At 36.4% G+C, this 23,659-nt stretch overlaps 2 protein-coding genes across 3 annotated transcripts in view; one reads left to right on the forward strand and one right to left on the reverse strand.

Moving 5' to 3' along the window:
* Positions 1-3,596: 3,596 nt before the first annotated feature.
* Positions 3,597-23,659, reverse strand: part of LOC129876242 (histone acetyltransferase GCN5) — a 42,538-nt gene continuing 22,475 nt past the window's right edge. Inside the window, exons 6-13 of one of the 2 annotated variants that reach the window (XM_055951618.1) lie at positions 23,282-23,325; positions 22,926-23,025; positions 22,105-22,173; positions 11,664-11,715; positions 11,372-11,478; positions 8,685-8,778; positions 4,119-4,260; positions 3,597-4,028 (exon numbers count right to left, since the gene is read on the reverse strand). In XM_055951618.1, the coding sequence (XP_055807593.1) occupies positions 3,965-4,028; positions 4,119-4,260; positions 8,685-8,778; positions 11,372-11,478; positions 11,664-11,715; positions 22,105-22,173; positions 22,926-23,025; positions 23,282-23,325 (672 nt within the window). In that variant the 3' untranslated portion in view covers positions 3,597-3,964. Of the gene's footprint in view, positions 4,029-4,118; positions 4,261-8,684; positions 8,779-11,371; positions 11,479-11,663; positions 11,719-22,104; positions 22,174-22,925; positions 23,026-23,281; positions 23,326-23,659 lie in introns of both variants that reach the window. The other variant, XM_055951617.1, reaches the window with a different exon arrangement.
* On the forward strand, positions 6,074-8,240 carry LOC129876243 (uncharacterized). The gene is made up of 2 exons (XM_055951619.1): positions 6,074-6,113; positions 6,894-8,240. The coding sequence occupies exons 1-2, from the start codon at positions 6,090-6,092 to the stop codon at positions 7,344-7,346; spliced, it is 477 nt and encodes a 158-aa protein (XP_055807594.1). The 5' UTR covers positions 6,074-6,089; the 3' UTR covers positions 7,347-8,240.

Consider the following 23,659-nt stretch of genomic DNA (forward strand, 5'->3'; position numbering starts at 1 on the left):
TCTAATTGTTGTTCATTCGAAAAAAGTTTTTCAAAACTAAACTTGATAAAACCTTATTGAAGAACAATGTCTCAAAATAAATTGAATGTATTAACTGTATTATCAATTGAAAAGGAATTGTTAGAATAAATCGACTATAAATTAGGGCCTCTCCATGAAGTTTGGCTTTAGGCCCCCAATTTTATTGAGTCATACTTGCGCAAGTATAGAGATATGTAAAAAGTAGGTTTGATTACGTGTATTCCTAATCCTAAACTGAATGTAATGATGTAGGAATCTATATGTAAACATAGTATCGATTTAGATAGGCTCGAATGGCTCCTTCTCGTTATGAAAATGTATATAACCCTATTCCATCCTGGTCCGGTATGGAATGAACTTATAATCATGGAATTATAGAAATTAGTTATTATAAAATCATGAATATAAATCTTATTTGATCAAAATATACTTCAAATATTGAACCATTTTTATATCCTTTAGAGTTAAAAAAAATTACCAAAGACATTATTCCTTATTGGATAAAAATATAATATTTAGTACTTTATCTATTAGTTATGAATGAATTTGAAGTCAACTAAAATGAGTATGTACACTTAATATTGAGAACTTGTCTTCTTCATAATCGTCCCAGTGTTAGGGAAATTCTTCCATGATCAACAATAACAATAATAATATATTGAGTGAAATTCTTCACTATGGGGTCTAGAGAGGTTGTAATATATGCAGATCTTACCACTACCTCGTGGAGGTAGAGAGACTGTTTTAAAAGACCTCAGCTCAAGTGTCCAAGTAAAAGTAGAAGAAAACAATGGAGAAAGCATAATAGTTAATAAGAAAAGTAGTGTAAAGTCTACAATAGAACAACGAAATAGTGTGATAATAGAAATACAATAAACAACATATAGCAAGAACTACAAGGGTATGACTAGTCCTATGACAGGCACTAAAAAGTTCATTTGAACGAGAGGAGAAAAAAAAGAGGAGATAGAATCTAATTCTTTTAGATACTTTATCTAAGAAACTTTACCTTCGCAAGGCAAGACAATACCCTTACTAAACTTTTACCCCTAATGCAGGACCTCCACTCCTTTCTATGTAAAGTCATGTCCTCGGTAATATGAAGTTGTGTCATTAACTATCTCATAACCTCTTCCCAATATATTTTCTGCCTACCCTACCCCTCCATGTACCCCCTACAACCAGCATCTCGCACCTCCTCACAGGGGCATCAGCACACCTACTTTGCACATGTCCAAACCATCTCAGTCTCGCTTGCATCATCTTGTCCATCACAGAGGCCACTCCCACCTTCTGTCGAATAATCTCATTCCTAATCTTGTCACTTTTAGTATGCCCAAACATCAATCACAACATTCTCATCTCCACAACATGCATCTTTTGAACATGTGAGTTCTTGACTAACCAGTACTACAACCCATACAACAAGGACAGTCTAACCACCATTCCTATAGAACTTACCTTTAAGTTTAGGTGGTGCCTTCTTATCACATAAGACTCCATAGGCAATTTTTCATTTCATCCATGTTGCCTCAATGCGATGTGTGACATCATCTTCAATGTCCCCACTACCCTGGATAACGAACCCAAGATATTTAAAACTTTCTCTCTTGAGAATAGTCTGTGTGGAAAGTCTAACTTCTACGTCTGCTTCATACAACGCAACACTGAACTTGCACTCTAAATATTTTAATTTGGTCCTGCTCAACCTGAACCTTTGGACTCCAGAGTTTGTCTCCAAACCTCCAACCTATCATTAACTTTGTCCCGTGTCTCATCAATCAATACTATGTCTTCCGTAAATAACATACATCATGGAACCTCATCCTGAATAAACCGTGTCAGCTCATCCATCACCAAAATAAATAGAAAAGGACTAAAAACTGATCCCTGATGTAGCCCTATCTCAACTGAGAAGTGCTCCACGATCACCATGTCAAGTTTGTATTGGGTTAACTCTCTAAATGCTTAAAGAGTTCCAATTCTGTTAGGAACATTGCAGATTTTAGTTTGTATATATTTGACAGTATGCCTTCTTTCTCTTCTCATCAATCGTTCATTAGTTGTTTTTTTTAAACTCTAGTTCTACTACATACTTTGATAAGTTTTGATGGTTGAAATCTTTAACTATATACGTTTTTCATGCGTGGTTTCATTATGCTTAAATCCATAGCTAGTCTAGAAAATTTATCATACTTTTGAGTTGGGTAAGTATGCTGTGTTGTCATTTGACGTTTAAATACAGTTTAGTCTTTTCCATCGACTAACTACTCTGATTCATTCTTTTAAGGTTACAAATATTTTTTATAGGCATTCAAATCAAATTTGTTTGCATAAAATTTTTGTGCGTATTCTCTCTTCATTCGATCAATAATTTTCGAATTATTGAAAACAAACACTATATACATCATGGAAGCTCTCAGCGGCCCTAACTCCTATATGAAATTCTCATCATTTAGATTCATTGGTGAATTCAAAGCCCTAAATGTTTATTTATTTTGTTTATCATACTTTAAATAAAATTTATATAAGGTAAAAATATTAATTTTGAAGTCTTAAATTTAGGAGTGTTAATATAGTTCAAATAATGAAAGATTTTAGAAGCAAAATGTTAGTTAATTTTATAGTATCAAATATTAATTCTTACTTATTACAAATAAGTAAAGATTTAATAGATGTACTTTAATTAGTTTCAAAATCCTAAATATTAGGATAGTAATTCAATAACAATTATTTGAGGAAAATAGCAACAATTTTTTTTTTATCTATTATGAAGTCTTTTAATGAAGGGTAAAAAATTGAATTAACATTTCTGAGGACCTTCATGCTTTTAAAGTAATATAAATTTGCAGTTCAAGCACAAAAATTCAGTCACAAATGCCTAAAGTTCAATCACATATAATTGATTATACCTCAATCTTTCTATCAATTTTTCATTGACTGTTACGTATTATTTCGATTATTTAATCTTCAAATCAAGTAGCGCTGTGAAAAGAAATGAATTATATCAGCTTGAGAGTTAAATTTTCTGAACTTCACATACAAATGTCTGAAGTTAAATCATTTATGTCTGAACCTCATGCACAAACAATGCCTGAAACTTTCAGTCATATGTCTAAACTTCATCCATAAATGCAAGCATTCAATTATCCCGTACCAATAACCCTACATCTTCATGCAAAAATGTAGCTTTTGCCATGCCAAGCTAAGGTTTAAATGAAAATGTCGAAAGTTTGCTGCCTAAGTTCAGACACAAAATTTTGCATATGCTTGGATCTATAGTGAGTAAACTTCAAAAATTATAATGAAACTATCGCTTACATGAGGATAGGGCCCAAAATCTGCTATTGGTCCACTTGGCCCTTTAAATCACATACCTGAGAAAACTTCATTGTCCATTCAACCAGAATCATAAATTTGTTTAAAATATTTATGTCGAGATCTTTCTACATTACCTTAACTTTCCCGTATATTATTTCTGCTTGTCACATTTCAATTTAAAGTGCTAAGAGCGTATATGATGCTCCAATTTCAAAAGTCAAGTCGGATACAACGGTTGCTAACCAAACAAGTCATACATCCCTAATTGCTTGCATAATTTAACAGGCTAGTTAACACTAACATAAGAATGCGTCAGTGACAACTTTTACAGAATGAACATGTACTACCTTGGGGTTACATATAAGATTACTTGAGTACCACCAGCCGCTGGGACACAAGTGGTGTAAAAACTCACCACCAGCCTCTGACGGAATGCAACACTAAATTAAGAACTTCACATTAAAATAAATTAACTATTATACATCTACTTAGTGTACAAATTATACAAATACTCTCATACCACCCCGGGATCGGATGATATGATGAGGCATCAATTATGAGGAGATTCAAGAGTAGTCACTTGAATCAGAATCAACCTCATAAATAGCTAATAACAAACTTCCTACTGAATCTTGATGCTAGACTGTAGACCAGCTTGAACTTTGTTTGAGAAATGTGATTCAAGCCTGTAAGCGGATGCATAAAACGATTTAAAAACAAATCAAAATGGAAAAAAAAAGAAAGATATTTGGCACATTAAAGAGTAATACACTTGCCTGGTTGCACATTTGTAGTAAATGGTCTCAGGAGAGTTGTAGGTGCGAGCATTAGCAAACATCCTTCTTACATCCGCCACAAACATATCAAATGTCACATAATATAACTCCGACTCAACCCGCTTCGACATTGTTTTTAAGTCTTCATTGTACATAACCATAACAAAATGTCACAAATTAATGATCAATGAAATTAAAACAGGGTCCAAAGGGGAAAAGAACATTTAGATTTGAATCTTGATGTAGATCAGCATATGGAAAATTACATGGGACAAGCAGACGCCTATTTGTCCAAATAAAAACCAAAATGAAAGGAACGGTTCATGAACTCGCCATACATGTATTATATCACCCAATAAAAAGAGGATGTTTTTCATCTCTTAAAAGTTCCAAAGTCTGATTCGGTCATACCTCTCACATAGTCAAGTGAGAAAGAAAAAAGAAAAAGTCGCAGTGGAAGTATCCATTTCATGACATGTGTATGTTTGTGCTCAATGAATGAAAATAAATTTGGGCACAATTGAATCGCTGACATTTGTCCCCTAGAGCCTCCACAATTTTAGGACCTTTTTGGAAATCTCTGTCCATGCTTTAGCAACAAAAAAAAAGTGTTAAAATTCTTCCAAATATTCTAGAATATATGTAAATTTAATAGGTGGCTAAATTTACTCCTATTGTAATTAGATAGTGATTTTGTTTCCTATAGTTATTTAAAACGCAATAATTTGAGTGAATAATCAAAAGCTGAATTCTCACTTATTTTCTCTTCCGCTTCACATGGTATCAAAGCCTTGTTAAGGCCACCAATATATAGGAAGAGAATTTATCGGAAAACTTTTCGGCGACTTTCACGGCCGTATTAGAACAAGATTGTGTCCCTAAATGAAAGAGGATTGTAATATGTGGTCTATAAATAAGGCTCAATGTAATAATTTGTTTACGCATCTTATTAATAACTCTTGAGACTTTATTTCTCACATGATATCAAAGCTATTGTGAGAAACCCCGGGGGGCAAAAAAGCCAGTCACCGCATATCTTTCCGGCTAAGTTGCGCGGACTCTTCACTTTAGATGCCGCACCCATGTCGGATTCTCCAAAAATACACTACTTTTGGAGAATCCAACACGCACCCATTGCCATTTTTGAAGAGTCTGAGCAACATAGCTTTCCGGTGACTTTCAGATATGCCCTGCGCCATCTCTCTCATCGCCAGTATTTTGCAAGAAGTAACACCACCAAAAGGTGCATCAAGGTCTGGAAACCAAACCCCAGAAAAATTCTCTGGCAGAAACCCAGCGACGCGCTGGTCAGATATATGATGTCGGCGACAAATCTGAAACACACACCGGTGCGTGAGCAGTTTCCAATCACTTTATCGATCAGTTCTCTTTCCTTTTGGATTCTCCCATTGATTCCAAGCCGAGCCGTACTAATTTTTTCCAAGTTCCAATCAATTTTTATTTTTTCTGACATGTCCAACAGCTTCCCGGGACAGATCTAGTTTCTTGGAAGGTCGCCAACAGCTTCCAGCAGTAGATCTGGTTCCTTGAAGTGTTTCGAGCCAGATCTGCCAGCTTTTGTCAACTTCCGACAATCAGAACCCTAATCTGGCAACTCCATTGGCCTTCTTCAATCAATATCTCTGATTCGTGTCATCAGTTGCCGCATATTAATTCAAGAATTGGAATTCAAGTCCTATGACTACCTCAGACTAATGAGAAGACAAGAAATTCGAACATTCTAGTCTATGAAGAATCGATGAGGAAGAAATCATTTTGGAAGATCTCTACCTAGGTGTAGTTCTTGTGATACGTTTGGAAGATCTCTACCTAGGTGTCGTTCTTGTGGTATGTTTGGACACCCTCATGAAGTATATGGTTCTCTGCTACCTAGGGGTAGATCTTGTAACAGGTTTTGACACACTCGTGAAGTACACGATTCTCTACATGGTCGACCACCTAAGAATTCTCATGTTGCTCAGAATGACAATGCAGGTAATCAGTGGATTTATTTATCTGAAGGGTAAAATAATGAGTCCCTTTAATATTGAGCAAGTACGCATGATACTTCCTGTTGATGGTAAATTTTTTTTGCTTTTGTTTCATAGTCTAATATACTGGGTATGTTGTTGTTGTTGTTGTGTTTCATAGTCTAATACCCTTGTACTGCAGGTCGAGTACTCCAATGCTTCTGATAATATTTCTGGTGATAAATCACTTTTGTCAAATAACGTTTATCCACAATCTCTTTCCATTGTTAAATTAGCCAATATGCCCAAAAAATAGCAAAGGGAGTTGGACAAGCTAACTCCCTATTCTCGGTCACTCTAAACTTTGTTCTTTAGGTCTCAGGTTGTCCTCTAAATACTGCATCTGTTCGTCGTTTCATGCCCTAAATTGTGCCATACTATTTCTTGATGATACTTTACTCATACAAGAAAAACAATTGGTGCAAGGAATGCCACGTTACAACGTTACAAATCCTCCAGACCTAATTCATAAGCATTTGGGAAATCCAAATTTATTCGAGCTACAAAAGATAGCGTTTAGTTAGTCTACTCTATCCACAGTATATTGTGAATCGTGTTACCTTTCCACATAGTGTTGTGAGTCATGTAGAGTTTTTTTTTTCACTAGTTCATTCTGATATTTGGGGTCCTAGTATTGTCGGTTCAACCTTGGGATGTAGTTATTTTGTCAGTTCATTGATGATTATTCAAGATGTACTTAGATTTTCTTAATGAAGGATCATTCTGAGTTATTTTCTATATTCAGAGTTTTTGTGCTGAAATACAAAATCAATTCATATTTTACAAAGTGGTGGTTAGACCAGCTATGTTATATGGGGCGGAGTGTTGGCCAGTTAAGGTCTCACACGTGCAAAAGATGAAAGTTGCCGAGATGAGAATGTTGAGATGGATGTGTGGGCATACCGGGAGCGACAGGATTAGAAATGAGGCTATTCGAGACAAGGTAGGAGTGGTCCCGGTGGAAGACAAGATGCGTGAAACGCGACTGAGATGGTTTGGGCATTTGAAGAGGAGAGTCCCAGAGGCACCAGTGCGGAGATGTGAGAGGTTGGCCATGGATGGTTTCAGAAGAGGTAGGGGTAGGCCGAAGAAATATTGGGGAGAGGTGATCAGACAGGACATGACACATTTACGACTTACCGAGGACATGACCTTAGATAGGAGGGTGTGGAGGACACATATCAGGGTAGAAGGCTAGTACATAGTGGCATTATCCCCCTTATCCGTAGGCGTATTAACACACTATGATTTATTGTACTCTGATTTATGTTATTTATGTTATGTATGTTATGTTATCTTATGTTATTTATGGTATTTATGCTATTATTTGACGATATCTATTGTTTTTTTTTGTGCTTTGACTATACTATTGTTTGGAACTCTTTCGTTATCTACTTTCCTACCATTAATATTCTTGTCTGATCTTTTTTCCTATGCTTCTATTCAGCCGTCCTACATTGGTAGGAGTCAGGTCTGCGTACACTTTACCCTCTCCAGACCCCACGATGTGGGATTTCACTGGATTGTTGTTGTTGTTGTTGTTGTTGTTATTCATATTTTTCGTAGTGATAATGTCTTACAACACTTATCCTCCTAGTTTCAGCATCTTATGACTCACCAAGGAATTAGTTATCAAACATCTGGTATGTACACCCATCAACAGAAAGGATAGCAGAGACGAAGAATAGGCACCTCATTGAGACTACACACACTCTTCTCATTCAATCCCATGCCCTGCTGCGTTTTTGGGGCAATGCAGTCCTCACGTCTTGCTATTTAATTAATTGAAAGCCCTCATTTTCCATTCGGAATCAGATTCCTTGTTCCATATTGTTTCCTCATTCACCTTTATACTATACCCCCCTCATGTCTTTGCAAGTACATGTTTTGTTCATAACTTAGCCCCGGAGAAAGATAAATTAGCCTCTCGTGCTCTCAAATGTGTCTTGGTTATTCTCGGGTTCAAAAAGGGCATTGTTGCTACTCACCTGATCTTCGTTGATATTTTGTCAGTCAATGCCACATTTTTTGAGTATCAACCTAACTTTACATGTTTCGATCATCGTGATATAGGTCTTGTAACGACTTCTGAGGAATCTACGGCTACTTCTACATCTCCATTCATAGTGTCACCAATCCTGACTTATCATTGTCGTCCGTGTCCAACATTAGGCCAGTTGATTCATGTCTCGAACCTTGCACCTATAAAGGACTTGCCTCCTTGTAGTCAATCGATTGCATTTCAAAAAGGTATACACTCACCATTATACTTTTTAAAGTTACCACCGTCTATTTATACGGGAGGTCTCTTTATATGGTCTTTGACCAATACTCTCCTCTTGAGCTAGTATTTGGCGTTGAGTTAGACTCAAAGTCCATTTAACATTTTAGCTTTAAAATTCATGTAGAAACTGCTTGGTGCATCAAAATTGTGAAATACAAATAACTTTTACGATAAAAAAGAAGAGAAAATTCAACAAAATTTCAAGTAGATTCTCAACAACCACCGGTGGAACAAAAAGCAAATATCCATTACCTATTGGATCTTTGATGATGTCATAATAATCAGGAACATCCCGTGCATCAACAGGTTCTTTGAACGGCCAAGAATCAGGATGATCATGCATTATCTGCTCAGGAGGGAAATACTCAATAAAGATGTGCCTATTAAACTAGAGAACCAGTGAATTTAACCCAGTGCTAGCTGGCCTTTGTGCACCAAAAGCTTAAATAAAGCAAGCAAGCAATCAAGAGTTAGAAGCTTGGATGGTCACTCAACTTTGGGTAATTGGTCTTCATAGTCACTCAACTTTGTTTTGTTTTCCAAAGGTCACTCAACTTTGCCAAGTTAGCTTCCATGGTCATTATTCCCAAAAATATAATTTCTGATGCCTATTTAATGACATGGCAACTGTAAATTTTTAGGAAAAAATATATTTTCAAAATTTTAAATTATTGAGTTCTCAATCAAATTTTTATTCTTATTTTCTTGTTTTTCAATTCATTTTTCTTCATTAATCTAATTTAATAAGGTGTTGTCTTAAGCATGAATATTTTACACATATATATTATGAGATATAGTCAAATTCTTGATTTCTATAACTAGTTATATCATCTTGTCGTAGCAATTCCGTAATTTTTATTTTATTTCTCTCACATTATTCTTCATTAATTAAATTAATAAGGGATTGTTTTAAATATGACTTTAGATATGTTAGCGAGATATACACATATAGTCAAATTCGAGATTATATCATCTTATTATAGAAGTTCTGTAATTTTTTATTTATTTCTATATCATTTTATTTTAGCAATTTTGTATTTTTATTCTTCATTAATTAAATTAATAAGGTATTGTTCGAAATATGACTATTTTAGATATGTTGCAGGGATATACTCAAATAATTAAATTCATGTTTATATGACTGATTGATATCATTTATCTTGTATGAGTAGTTTTCTAAAATTAGGTTTCAGTTATATAAAACATGAATTTTGACATACAAGTATACCCCGTTAACATATCGAAAGTCATATTTAAAACAATACCTTATAAATTTAATTAATGAAGAATAACGCGAGAAATAAAAAAATAAAAAAATTACAAAACTGCTAACATAAGATGATGTAACTAGTTAGGCAAAATACAAATTTGACTATATCTCATGACATCTCTAAAATATTCATACTCAAGAAAACACCATATTAAATTAGATTAATGAAGAAAAAAAAAATTAAAAAGCAAGAAAATAAGAATTAAAAAAATTGACTGAGAACTCAATAATTAAATATTAATTTTAAATTTCAAAAAAATATTTTTTTCTAAAATTTTACAGTTGGCACATCTTTAAATAGTCACGAAAATTATATTTTTGGGAATAATAACCATGGAAGGTAATTTGGCAATGTCGAGTGACATTTGGAAGACAAAATATTGTTGAGTGACTACGGAGGCCAATTACCCCAAAAGTTGAGTGACTTTTGGAAGACAGCAAAGTTGAGTGAGTATGGCGCCCAATTACCCAAAGTTGAGTAATCATTCAAACTTCTAACTCAAGCAACCAATCAACCAACTATTCTCAATTTCAAACTAGTTGAAGCTCATAATATGAATCTTCTATATATTCCACTAGATTCGGGCTCATTTCCTCCAACAATGGTAAGTATTTTTTAAATTAAATAATAGTTGTGTAAAGCTAGAGGTTCTCTAAATCTCACACTTAATCTTCCTGGACCTAATGTAAATGATACAGAAACTAAACTTTGATTCCAACAAGTTGGTAACACAAAGTCTAAGGAAAAAAAGACTTTCAAAATTTGTGGACTAGAACAAACCTTAGACATTGGTCTGGCTATAAATCATCATTAAAGGGTAAAAGAGGAATTTTAAAGTGAAGTTGTTTCAAATTATAGAGTGGTGACATTCTTTTTGGACAGAATAAAAAGAAAGGGAAAACTACACAAAATAGACCAATTGTGAAACTATTTACCCAAATTAGACTCAACCCAAACTATTTACCCTTAATAGACTCATGGCCCAAACTATTTAACCTCTTACCCCACTTTCTCCTTTTTAATTTTGCGCATGATGTCATGCTGACGTCAGCATCACTGCTCCACTTTGATACTATACTCTGATGGTATCAAGCAGTTTCGCTGAAGCACTGTCTCTTTCTTCTTGATACCATCAGAGTATATATATACTCTCATGATATGAAACGTGTATTTACGTCAGTGCCCCTTCCCTTGTTCCTCTTTGATACTATCAGAGTATATTATACTTTGATGGTATCAAGCAGTTTCTTTTTGATACCATCAGAGTATAATATACTCTGATGGTATCAAGAAGGAAGAGACGGTGCTTCAGCAAAACTGCTTGATACCATCAGATTATATTATATACTCTCATGGTATCAAATGCGCGAGATAGTTAAAAACAAGGGGTATGAAAGCAATGAGGTATCCAATGATAAATAGTTCCCTTTTTTGGGTATAACAATAATTACCCCAAAAAAAATGTATGCCACATAAATTGGGACGGAGAGAGTAAGTTCCTTTTTTAAATCTAGATTAATATGTTTTGAATACTTCAAATAAGTACTCCACTTTGTTTAGTCTCTTACTACGGCATCAAATGTTCATCAGACCCAGAAAAGTTGCTTCAGGCAGATATTCAATCAAGATGTATGAAGGCAACAGAAAAAGGAAAAACAAGATTTTTACTTTCAGGAGTGAGCGCATGAATGCAGTCAAGGACTTCTGATCTGACAAGGAGTTCACTGTTTTGAACCGAGAATGACCATATTGATCAGGACTCCATCCAGCCTCCCCTATTAAGATGTCAACAGCAAATTCCCATAAGAAATTTAAGATTGTTGGAGCACAAAAATAATACATCTGAAGGCAAGTTATAGGAACTCGGATCACACTTATAGAGAGCAGAGTTTAGAAATTCTACACATCCATAAGAAAAATAGAAACTGAGAAAAAGGAAATAAGGATAGAAAGAACTTACTCAAGCCAGGGATATCCTCAACCTTGATGTTCTTTTTGGGAATGCCAGCTTCCTTCTAAATAAGTTAGTCAAGATTAGTGAACTTCAAAATCCAACAGTTTCTTCACGATATCAGCAAAACATAGTATTGCAACAGCAGACCAATCCAGTTACAAAGAAAACAATGTCCATATGAGACCATATCTGCAATTGAAAAGAATTTGAACTGCCTCTCAAATTAAAGAAGACATCTTCGGATATTCTGTCTTTTGTCCTCGGGAATTTTTTACATTATCTGTTGACAAGTTAACAAGTCTAAAAGAAACAATTTTTCCATTAATAAAATTCATTTAGCAAACCAAAAACAAGTCATTTACAGATTGATATTTACAACTTACCAAAACTAGAAAATGATGGCAAAGATACTAAGATTTGTTAGAAAATCAATGTATTTAGTGTCCTACATGGATATGGATTGTATGTACTATGTAAAATATATCCATAAATAGGTTTTAGTGTGCTCAGTTTAATAATGTAGATAGACATCTTAATAATATTATTTCTCATGTCTTTACTTCTCAAATGGTATGAGAGCAACAGCGAGAAATATCTGGGGGGAAAAAATCGGTTGCCATGCATTTTTCCCATGACTCCTCAGATCTGACTTGCGTCATTTTACTTTCCGTTAGCGTTGTGCGAAAGTCAACCCCACCACAGGCTCCCCCACTCACTGGTAACCAAATCCAGTCAACCGTTCTGGTAGACGATCCTACACGTGCTCTCACACACCTCTTAGAGCTCCGACGCCGACAACACTTTTGACACATGCACCACCACATGAAGCCCTTTCCGGCTACTTTTCAAGTTATTTTTCTTCTAGTGGGTTCATACAGTATTTCTGAGCAGTTCCCTCCACTTTAATGCAGATTCTAATCACTCGAACCCTATTCCTGATTTCATCAAGTCCATATCGGGGCAGTGTTTTGGACGGCAAAAGGCAATAAAGGACGACAGCTCGCCTTTTTGAATTGAAGCGTCAATTAATAACAAATCCTTAAAATATTTAATTGCATATATAAATATCCAAAATCTCAATAGCAATAACATATATTAGCAAATATTTCAGTTCAAAAACTAATAGTAGATACTAAAAGTCTAGAACTTGAATGATTCAATAATCCATAAGACAATTGACAAACAATACTAGAACTCTAAAAGTCTATTCTTCTTCAAGATTATCAAAATTTTGTTGGTCCTTGCATACCATAATTCCATCCAATGTCCTTTTTTTTGTTAGCATCGGACGCCATTGAAATAACTATTTATGGACAAATAAATACTATGTTAATTAGTATAAAACTAAATTGATTATGACAGAAATAAATATAAAAGAATTAATTTTAAAAAAAAAAATGTTGGCAGATTGCTCATTGCAGTCACAGTCAGTGACTCAGAACTCAGTAACTCTAAAGTCGCTGACTACTGAGTCGACTGAAGAAGAAGAAGAAGAAGAAGAAGAAGAAGAAGAAGAAGAAGAGAAGAAGAAAGAAAAAAAAAACTGAAGATGAAGACTGAAATGTACCTGTTGAGAGTTGAGACTTGAGCAGCTGAAGAAGAAAGAAGAAACAAGAACTAGAGAAAGTCGCGATTTGTGCAAACTGTGAAGGAGAGAAAGGGATCGCGGCTGTCTCGTGCAGGAGAGAATAGAGTGCAGGACTGCAGGTTTGTCAAAATAACCAAAAACCCTAATATTTTCTTTTAATTATTAAATCAGTTCGTTTTTAAAAAAAATTACAAATGGCGCACCTTTCTCACCTCGCCACTCCTGGTCGCCTCTCACCATTTTGTCGCCTTGCGTCGCCTATTGGATCTCACCTTGCCTCGCAGAGAAAAGGCGACAAGCCATTGCCTTGCCTCTCCATGTCGCCTTTGGCGAGAGGCGAGCGCCTTTCAGAACACTGTATCGGGGACCGCGGGGCAGTCTTTACACCATTCGTGCAGGTCGCTACTTGTGCGACAAAGAATTTTGCAACTCAAATATGTGTCTTGCAACGTAATCTGAAACCTTGTCCAAGTTGGTTGTCCTCCTATTTCTGACCCCACCCACAAGGTTTTGCTGCATATCAGCCACTAGAATAGTGTTTTCCGGTGTTACAGTGAATTTTAACCCTTTTTTAACTATTTTCAGTCGATTATTTACTAGATATCTCTTCGATTCAACATGTCTTTCGTGGTCGATATTAATGTCAGAACCCTTAGTGGGAAATTCAAACTACTTAGCTTGGACTTCCTTAAGTGGGAAATTCAAACTACTTAGCTTGGACTTCCTTGGTTGAGCTGTGGTGCAAGGGTCAAGATGTTCAAGATCACTTAACCAAAAAGGCTAGTGAGGTTCAAAAAAAGACCAAAGCACAGTGGGAGAAGGTTGACGCTTAATTATATAGTCTCTTGTGGCGATCTATTGATTCCAAGTTGATGCCCTTGTTTCGGCCATTTAACACATGTTATTCAATTTGGGAAAAGGTTCACACTTTATCTACCAATGACATATCTCATTTTTATGACGTGATATCTCAGATGACAAACTTAAAGAAACAAGAATAGGATCAGTCCACTTACTTGGGACTGGTACATGCAGTCATGGAGGAATTTGATAGGTTGATGACAGTCACAACAAACGTTGAAAATCAACATAAGCAAAGACAGACTTTGAATCTAGTTCTTACACTTGCTAGACTTCCTAATGACCTTGATTCTGTGTGTGATAAGATTTTGGCTAGTCCAATGGTTCCTACTAATTGATGAACTATTCCCTCAATTACTTTGCCTTGTCGTGCCACCCAGTCACGCTATGGTCTCATCACCAACCATCCTAATCTATGAAGAATTGACAAGGAGTTCATTTTGGAAGATTTTGGCCTAAGTGTAGTTATTGTGAAGTAGGTCAACATGTAATCAAAGATTTTATTTACATAAAGGGAAGTATAATGAGTTCCTTCATTATCGAGCAAGTAAGCAAACATCACTACAAGTAGTCTCGGTTGCTCAGCCTAATACTTCAGTTGTTGGTAATTGTTTTTCTTGTGTTTCACAGTCTAATACCCTAGGACCGTGGATCATAGACTCAAGACGCTTCTTATCATATTTTTGGTAACAAATCACTTTTATCAAATATTATTTATTCACAATCTCTTCCCAATGTTTCTTTAGCCAATGGGATCCAAACAAAAGAAAAAAGAGTTGGACAAGCTAATCCTATATTACTCTAAACTTCGTTCTTTGTCCCTAGATGTCCTACTTTTGTGTTTGCCATTTGTTTGTGCCATTATATTTCTTGATGATTCTTTTGTTATGTAGGACAATAGTATGAGACAGACAATTGGTACAGGATATCTCTCCAGTTTCAATGTTACAATTCCACCAAACATGTATCACAAATGTTTGGCACCCGCCTAATTACAACAATACTCTCTCTCCCGTGGCTAAACTAGCATATCTTTGTCGTTGTTCGTCATTGGTCACTTTATCAATTGCCCATAAAGAATGTTTTTCTCCACGATGACCATGAAGATAAAGTTTATATTTGGCAACCACTTGGTTTTGTTGCTTATGGGGAGTCTAGCCTTGTATGTCAATTGTGTTGGTCACTCTATGGTCTAAAACAATCACTTCGAGCCTAGTTTGGGAAGTAAAACATACTAATTCAGGAGTTTGACATGACTCGCTGTGAAGTTATCTTCATTCTGCTCCAAATATGTGCATTTATTTGGTGATCTATGTTGACGATATTGTTATCACTGGCAATGATCAGGACGGTAAACTAAAGACCTTGGCAAACCGAAGTATTTTCTAGGCATTGAAGTTGCTCAATCTAAATCAGGCGTTGTTATTTCATAACAAAAGTATGTCTTAGACATTCTTGAGGAAACAACAATGACATGATATAGACCTGTTGATATTCCTATGGATCCAAATGCTAAACTCACATCAGGATAGAGGGAGCCATTTAATGATCTTGGAAGATATAGTCGGTTGATTGGTAAGTTGAGCTTGATCATAGTGAATAGACCTGACATTACTTTTCCTTTGAAGTGGTGTAAGTCATTTTATGGTTTCTCTCTGTAAGAATCATTGGGATGTCGTCGTCTACATTCTGCAATATATAAAGTCGACTCTAGGCAAAGGTCGAAGATCGAGGCCATGGGAAAACCATTGGATATACAATGTTGACCGGAAGAGATCACCTTCCGATAGGCATTCTACGTCGGGATATTGTGTTTTAGTAGGAGATAATTTGGTGTCCTAAAAAGGTAAGAAACAAAATGTGGTTGCTTGATCTAGTGCAAAAGCAGCACATCAAGCAACGGTTGTAGCAACTTGTGAGCTACTGTGGATAAACAGTTTCTTAAAACATCAAAAGCATGGAAAAATCAGTCAGGAACTTCTGTGTGAAAATCATTGGTCCTACATATTGTGGACAAATCTTATATTTCATGAGAGGAGTATGTACATTGAGATAGACTGTCTCTTTGTGAGAAAAAAGATACTCTCATGAGATATTGTTACAAAATTTGTGAAGTCAAATGATTAGCTTGTATATATTTTCATCAAGTCCCTCACTAGTCCTTGTATTAGTTACATCTATAACAAGCTCAGTACATATGAATAACATGCACCACTTTGAGGGGCAGTGTTAGAATATTAATGTATTCACCGTCCTACATGGAAAAGGATTGTATGTATTGTGCAGAATATATCAATAAATAGGGCTAAGTGTAATAATGTAGATATAAATCTTAATAATTCTTTTTTCTGGGTCTTTACTTCTCACACGATTGAAGACATCAATCATCAAGGTCATTCTTCTGAAGCAATATACTGGGGTCAAAGAGTACACATAAACCTTTTGCTCATTTGATTTTATGATTGTCAAAAGTCTGCATACATTGATGAAGTATCAGTATATTCAAGAAGATTACATCCTAATCAAATACAACAATGTTTGAGAATTGCGATATTCCTTTTACTTGATACAACTTACTCGCACTTCTTATGGATATAGTCATTTCTATCTTACACACCTTTCTCAACACACTTCTCAAGGTTGACTCCTGGCATTGCTTCCAAAGTTTGTTTCAGCTAATCTAGTCTTTCTTTTGCTCCCACAAGCCCACCTTAATGACATCCCTTTGATCTGATCCACACACTCCTCTCTTTTCCATAAGCTTAATTCCAGCCTTCATAATTGGCATTCCGAACTCTTTCCTTCACCACACACCTCCTTTCAATACCATCCCTCCCCCACCCCCGCACCCCCAAACCAATTTTCTCGTTTATAGAGCAGTATGTGTTTGGATTCTTAGATAAGGATTGACTCACAGGACGATGAACATGAAAACCTAAATCAATTAACTTCGACTTTCTCTTGCCTTTGTTCGAATTCCTAGATCTACCTATTTTGTATATAACTTCAGCTCGTCGAAAGGAGACTGAAACCTTAGAGTTCAATGGAAGAGAGAACTTTGATCTCTTTTTTGTTAAAATACGACTTAATGTTTTATACATCAGAAACCCCTTTAAATAGGAGTCTGATTACAAGAATAAAAAGTCTAATCCTTATGACAGTAGGAAACCTAAATCCTATTCCAAACTAATAACTATAGCTTGACCTAATCCTTTTTTATATGCCCATGAGCTTAACCTAATCCTTATGAAGCTATGAAACATAAATCTTATTCTAGAAAAACAAAGAAAGCTACTAAAAACATAATTAAATACTTAATTTAATTGGCTTCAATGCATTTACAAAATTACCCTCCTCGCATTGAAAGAGCTTGTCCTCAAGCTTGAATTTCACGGCAATCATCCTGAACTTCTGGAATAGTGCTGTCAACTGAATCATCCAACTCCAACCAAAAAAGTTGTTTTCTGAATATTGTTCGTCACTATTATAGAACAATACCTTAGCTCCTCTCTGCAATTTCTGCACAAGTTAATTGCTTGACAAAATGGGTTGGTTTGCTGGTCTGGGTACTAAACGAGGTAAGCGAGTCAACTAAACTAGTAGTAGATTTTGCCAAGTTTACTGTGCAGCCAAGACTTTTCCAGGATTGCTGCCATGCCCCCATGCTAATATTACCCCTCCATAAATATCCCCACGTGCAAGTGTTCTGGAATAAGCTCATCAGTCCTAGGCAATTTTTCTTGAAATTGACGTTGATATAGTTCAACTGTACCAGTTTGATGAAGTGTGACCAATTTGCCCACCGGGGTTGATACTTTCAAGAGGCCCAAATTGTTGGAAACAACGTTTTTGAAACTCTTCCCAGCTCATTGGGCCCTTGCTCGTTTAAGCTAACAATACCATAATTATGCTTCTCCCAACATGTGAAACCCAGCCACTCCAACCGTTTCCGCTTTTGTTGTGTATTGATTTTCAAAATATTGTTCACAACAATGTGCCTAAATTAATAGGCCATATGTGCCTTCGTAAGTAGGAAAATCCATCTTTGCATACCTTGGTACTATCGAATGTGAATTATCACTAGTTAGATGATTCACAAACTCTTGAACGAAGGAGGGGACAGAGACTTTGTGTTGGGAGACTTGGAGCACTTGGATAGGCGTCGCGACTTTGGGTATTGTAGGAGAATAAAGGTTGAGGAGGTTAAGGGAGCTGTTCGTAGGATGAGCAGGGGAAAAGCGACCGAACCTGACGAGATTCTTGGGGAATTTTGGAAGAATGCAGGTAGGGTAGGATTGGAGTGGCTGACTGCGCTGTTTAATGTCATTTTCAGGACATCGAAGATGCCAGAAGAATGGAGGTGGAGTACAATCATTCCCGTGTACAAGAACAAGGGAGACATTCAAAGCTGCACCAACTATAGAGGTATCAAGCTACTAAGTCACACTATGAAAGTGTGGGAAAGGGTGATGGAAATGAGGGTGAGGAGTAGTGTGTCTATTTCAGAGAACTAGTTTAGATTCATGCCGGGGCGCTCGACTACAGAAGCCATTCATATTGTAAGGAGATTGGTGGAGCAGTATAGGGAGCGAAAAAGGGACTTACACATGATATTCATTGACCTAGAAAAGGCCTATGACAAAGTTCCAAGAGAGGTCCTATGGAGATGCTTGGAGGCGAAATGTATACATGTGGAGTACATTAGAGCGATTAAAGACATGTATGATGGAGCTAAGACCAGGGTAAGGACGGTAGGAGGGGACTCGGAGCACTTTCCTATTACGATGGGGTTGCACCAGGGATCGACTCTTAACCCGTTTCTATGCGCCCTGGTGATGGATCAATTGACAAGACAAATACAAGGTGAGGTGCCTTGGTGTATGTTGTTCGCGGATGACATAGTCCTGATTGACGAGACACACAACGGAGTTAACGACAAGCTGGAGGGCTGGAGACAGACGTTGGAGTCTAAAGGATTTAAATTGAGTAGGACCAAGACAGAATACTTGGAGTGCAGTTTCAGTGGCCTGCCGCGTGAGGCTGACGGGGAAGTGAAGCTTGGTACCCAGGCCATTCAAAAGAAAAGAAGCTTCAAGTACCTTGGGTCTATTATACAGGAAGATGGGGATATCGACGACTATGTTTCACACCGTATCGGTGCAGGGTGGATGAAATGGAGGCTCGCCTCCGGAGTGCTGTGTGACAAAAAAGTGCCACCAAAACTCAAAGGCAAGTTCTACAAAGTGGTGGTTAGACCGACTCTATTGTACGGGGCAGAGTGTTGGCCAATCAAGAAACTTTATGTTCAAAAGATGAAAGTCGCGGAAATGCGAATGCTGCGGTGGATGTGTGGGCACACTAGGATGGATAGAAATAGGAATGAAGATATCCGAGACAAGGTGGGAGTGGCATCGGTGGAGGACAGGATGCGGGAAGCGAGACTGAGATGGTTTGGGCATGTGAAGAGGAGAGACAGATGCTCCAGTGCGGAGGTGTGAGAGGTTGGCTATGGACGGTTTCAGGAGGGGCAAAGGGAGGCCGAAGAAGTATTGGGAAGAGGTGATTAGACATAATATGGCACAATTGCAGCTAACCGAGGACATGACCTTAGATAGGAGGCTGTGGAGGACTCAGACTAAGATAGTGGGCTAGGTGGCCTATCTTTTCTCCATAGTAGTCGTAGTTGCGCTCATTTGTTTATTAACATTTGATTTTTGCATGGGATTACTTCTTATATTAGTTGGCCCAATTTACTTTGGATATCCTATTTTATCTATAGTAGTTAATGCTCCTTTATCCCCGATCTTTCCTACCCTAACTTTATCGCTCTCATTATTCATATTTTTATATTGTTTTCTATATGTTTGGCTCTATTGACCTATGTCTTGTTTTCCTTGTTTTCCTTGTTTCTCCTCCCTTGTTCTTCTCTCTTAAGCCAAGGGTCTTTCGGAAATAGTCGTCCTACCTTTCAAGGTGGGGGTTAGGTCTGCGTACACTCTACCCTCCCCAGACCTCACATGGTGGGACTATACTAGGTTTGTTGTTGTTGTTGTTGTTAGATGATTCTGATCGGCCGGTTGAATAGGCAGTGTACTGCCTCTAGTAGATTTGCATGTCGTCAGGGCATTACTCGTCTCAGTTCTGCGAGTTGCTAGTTTTGTGGAGCCAATTCCCAAGATAGAAAATTATTCTTGTATGACTTGGACAATTCTTTTGCCAAGCTGTTGTTCCATCGCTGCAAGTTTAGATTCCATTAATGTTTTTGTGATTGCATGTTCTTCTTGGAATTTGGAATTCATCACATCGCCCATTGTGTCAGGCTCTGGTACCAAATTGTTAGGATTCATAGAGAAGGATCGAATCACAGGATGATAAAAAGAAAAATCTAAATCAATTGACTTCGACTTTCCCTTGACTTTGTTGGAATTCCTAGATCAACCTATTTTCTATATAACTTCAGCTCGTTGAAGGGAGACTGAAACCTTAGAGTTCAATGGAAGAGAGAACTCTGATCTCCTTTTTCTGTTAAAATACGACTTAATGCTTTATTCATCAGGAACCCCTTTAAATAGGAGACTTATTACAACAATAGGAAGTCTAATCCTTGTGAAAGTACGAAACCTTAATCCTATTCCACACTAATAACTATAGATTAACCTAATCCTTGTGATGCTATGAAACACAAATTCTATTCCAGAATAATAAACAAAGCTACTAAAAATATAATTAAATACTTAATTTAATTGGCTTCAACGCATCGACAAAAGTATGCCACCTACAGATCTATTTCAAAAGGAACTTGTTGAAACCATAACATTAGATCAAGTGTGTTACTTCATGTATAAAGATGTGATACCACTCATACATTTTTACTTTTACGAAGAAAAAAGGTGTCCAAACCACATTGCATGCACCTCGATTCAGTGTTATCAAAGGCGAAAAGCACAAAAAAGTTCTAAGATCTGTTGGGGCTTTAAGCTCAAAGCGCAAATAAAGCATGGGCTTTAATGAAAAAAGGCGCAAAGGGATAAAAAATACAAATATATATGTTTAGTACAAGACTAATAATTATAAACATGAATGACAAATATATGACCAAAGAAATTGAAAACAAATTATGATAAAGTGAAATATCAATTGTTTAGTGTCACTTCTTAAGAAGAGGCTCATTGCAAGGAAAAGTTTGCCTTAGAACCTTGATGACGACACTGAAGAGCACATAAAGCGAGTCGAAGCGCTCAACACATTTTGAGCCTCGCTTCAGGGCTTAAGCGCGCTTAAAGCGCGCCTTTGACTACACTGCCTCGATTATTCCACAGGTGCCTGCATCCTTCCACAATTTTGATACCAAGTAATTTTGTCCACGAGAACTTTATACAAATATTTTTTACTCTATTGAAATTCAAATCCTAGTCTCCTATGATCTTTGTGTCAGTTTCATCAACCGTTAGGCCACATCCTTGATGCACTATCGCACATCCATTTGATGTCATAAGACATCCAAACATATCATAGATACTTTGATAACTCCATAAGGCAAGGACGATGATATAAGAAGCCCTAAGAAGACCATCGTCAAAATCTCGAGCTAAGGTTGTTGGTGGCTGAAGTGCACACTCAAAAGCGCTGAAAAACATGCCAAATTGGTGTGTATTTTTCTTGGTTCTAAAAGTGTCACTGCTTTCCTTTCTTTGTTAGGTAGTATTGGGAAGGTGTGACATTAAGTTAACATGTTTTCCTACATTATCTAATAAACAATTATGAAGCATAGTGCAAATCTGATTATTTCAAATTGGCATGATCACAAGTTTATTAGCTAAGCCGACTTTGACATTGCATCATATTTTTCTATAAACAGACCCTTGTCCATTGAGGACTAGAACCCTCTCTCAAGAGATTGAATTGATACATACAAAAGACAGGAACTACATTTGACCAATGCAGTAATGATAAATCAATATCAAGGATGGAAGTTTGTTCAGAGACAAAAGTGCATACCTTCTGAAAATCAATTCCTGGGTAGACAATATGACAATTTGATAACTCCCTTATCTTTTCATCAATTGCCTAATAACAACAAAAGGAAAATACTGCAATTCAATAGCCTCTCATTTGGGCAGGACCGATACCTTACTCTACAAAGTTGTAATAAGGGCCCAGATAAGAATCCATGTAACTAGTCAATTTTTGGTTGCATAAAAAGGGAAAATTTACTCCACAAACAATATAATTTACTCTTCCACATGTTAGAATAACCAGAGCCAAACTAAATAGAACATTTAGCATGGTGCTTTTATTTTTTTTAAAAAAAAAGAGTTAAAACACCATATTGCTACCAATCCGTCCAGCATGTCAGGGGGGGAAATGTGAGAAACTACCAAAAGTAAATATTAATTATTATCCCACTTTTAATTCTCTAACCCCATCCATGTTACAGACTAACTGTGTTATAATCTCTCTTTTTTAATTCATCAATTAGCATCATACGTATGTCGGAACCACTATCTAAACGACCCAAAGTAGTAGAGACGATTCTCTCTCTACAAACAACAAAATGGTAGACTAATTTACCATACAAAAAAGAAATTATTTAAAGGTCTGTAAGCAAGTCCTCCCTCTCCTCCACTACTTCATCAGCAAAAGCAGGGATGTCGGAGAGGCTCATAAGCAAAAAGGGGTTGAAGTCTATAAGTCAAACAACATAAACAATTGAAATTCAGAGGACACCCTTCAACAACTTTTATCAAAGTTTTACAAGTGAAACTTTAGGAAGCCTAGCCACTGAGAGCAAGCACCATGAAGCTAACATTCCAGTCTACCTGCCTTTGACGACGTATCATAGTAGATAAATCCGTGTATGGAAGCTTTGGATCTATTTTGCATTCCATAAGGATTCCACCATCATAATCTTTAATGAACCTGGATAAAAAGTTAGCATAGTTAAAGAAAATAAGGTAATTCAAAACATCAAAATGAACTTTGAACCTTTCTCTTTTTTATTTTCTTTTATTCTCTATTTTCCTTCTCTGTTTTTTTTTTTTTTTTGGTCTGAGGCAGGTTAAGGAGATTAGGTGAAATAAGATAATAGAGTATCCTTATAGAAGCATATTGAATTATGCCACAAAATTACTTCGGTAAATAGCATTTGTTCCATGAAAGCTTAATGTAGACTTACCCTTGCCAGCGCTCTTTCTCTAAATAAATCTCTTTCGTGAATCCCTGCAAGGCATTGTAAGAAGTTAAATCATTGGAAAGATAAGACTAAGGAATAATTGAGCTTATAAGCAATCAAAAAAGAAGATAACAACTAAATCACCAGATGTTATCCATGACTATGTTAGATAGTTAATGTACATATGTTTATACATAGTGTCCCACATTGGGCAAGTGTGTATGTACTCATGTACTCCATATATATATAGATAGAAGCACAGGGAGTAGTAGCTACGCATTTGCATGAACTCTTTTCCAATGCTATATTTCTCACATGGCATCAGAACTTTGGTGAGAAAATTTATCGCTGCTCAACATACCAGTAATTCCGACAAGAAGA

Source organism: Solanum dulcamara, chromosome 12, assembly GCF_947179165.1.
Source record: "Solanum dulcamara chromosome 12, daSolDulc1.2, whole genome shotgun sequence".
In the NCBI taxonomy this organism is placed as follows: Eukaryota; Viridiplantae; Streptophyta; class Magnoliopsida; order Solanales; family Solanaceae; genus Solanum; species Solanum dulcamara.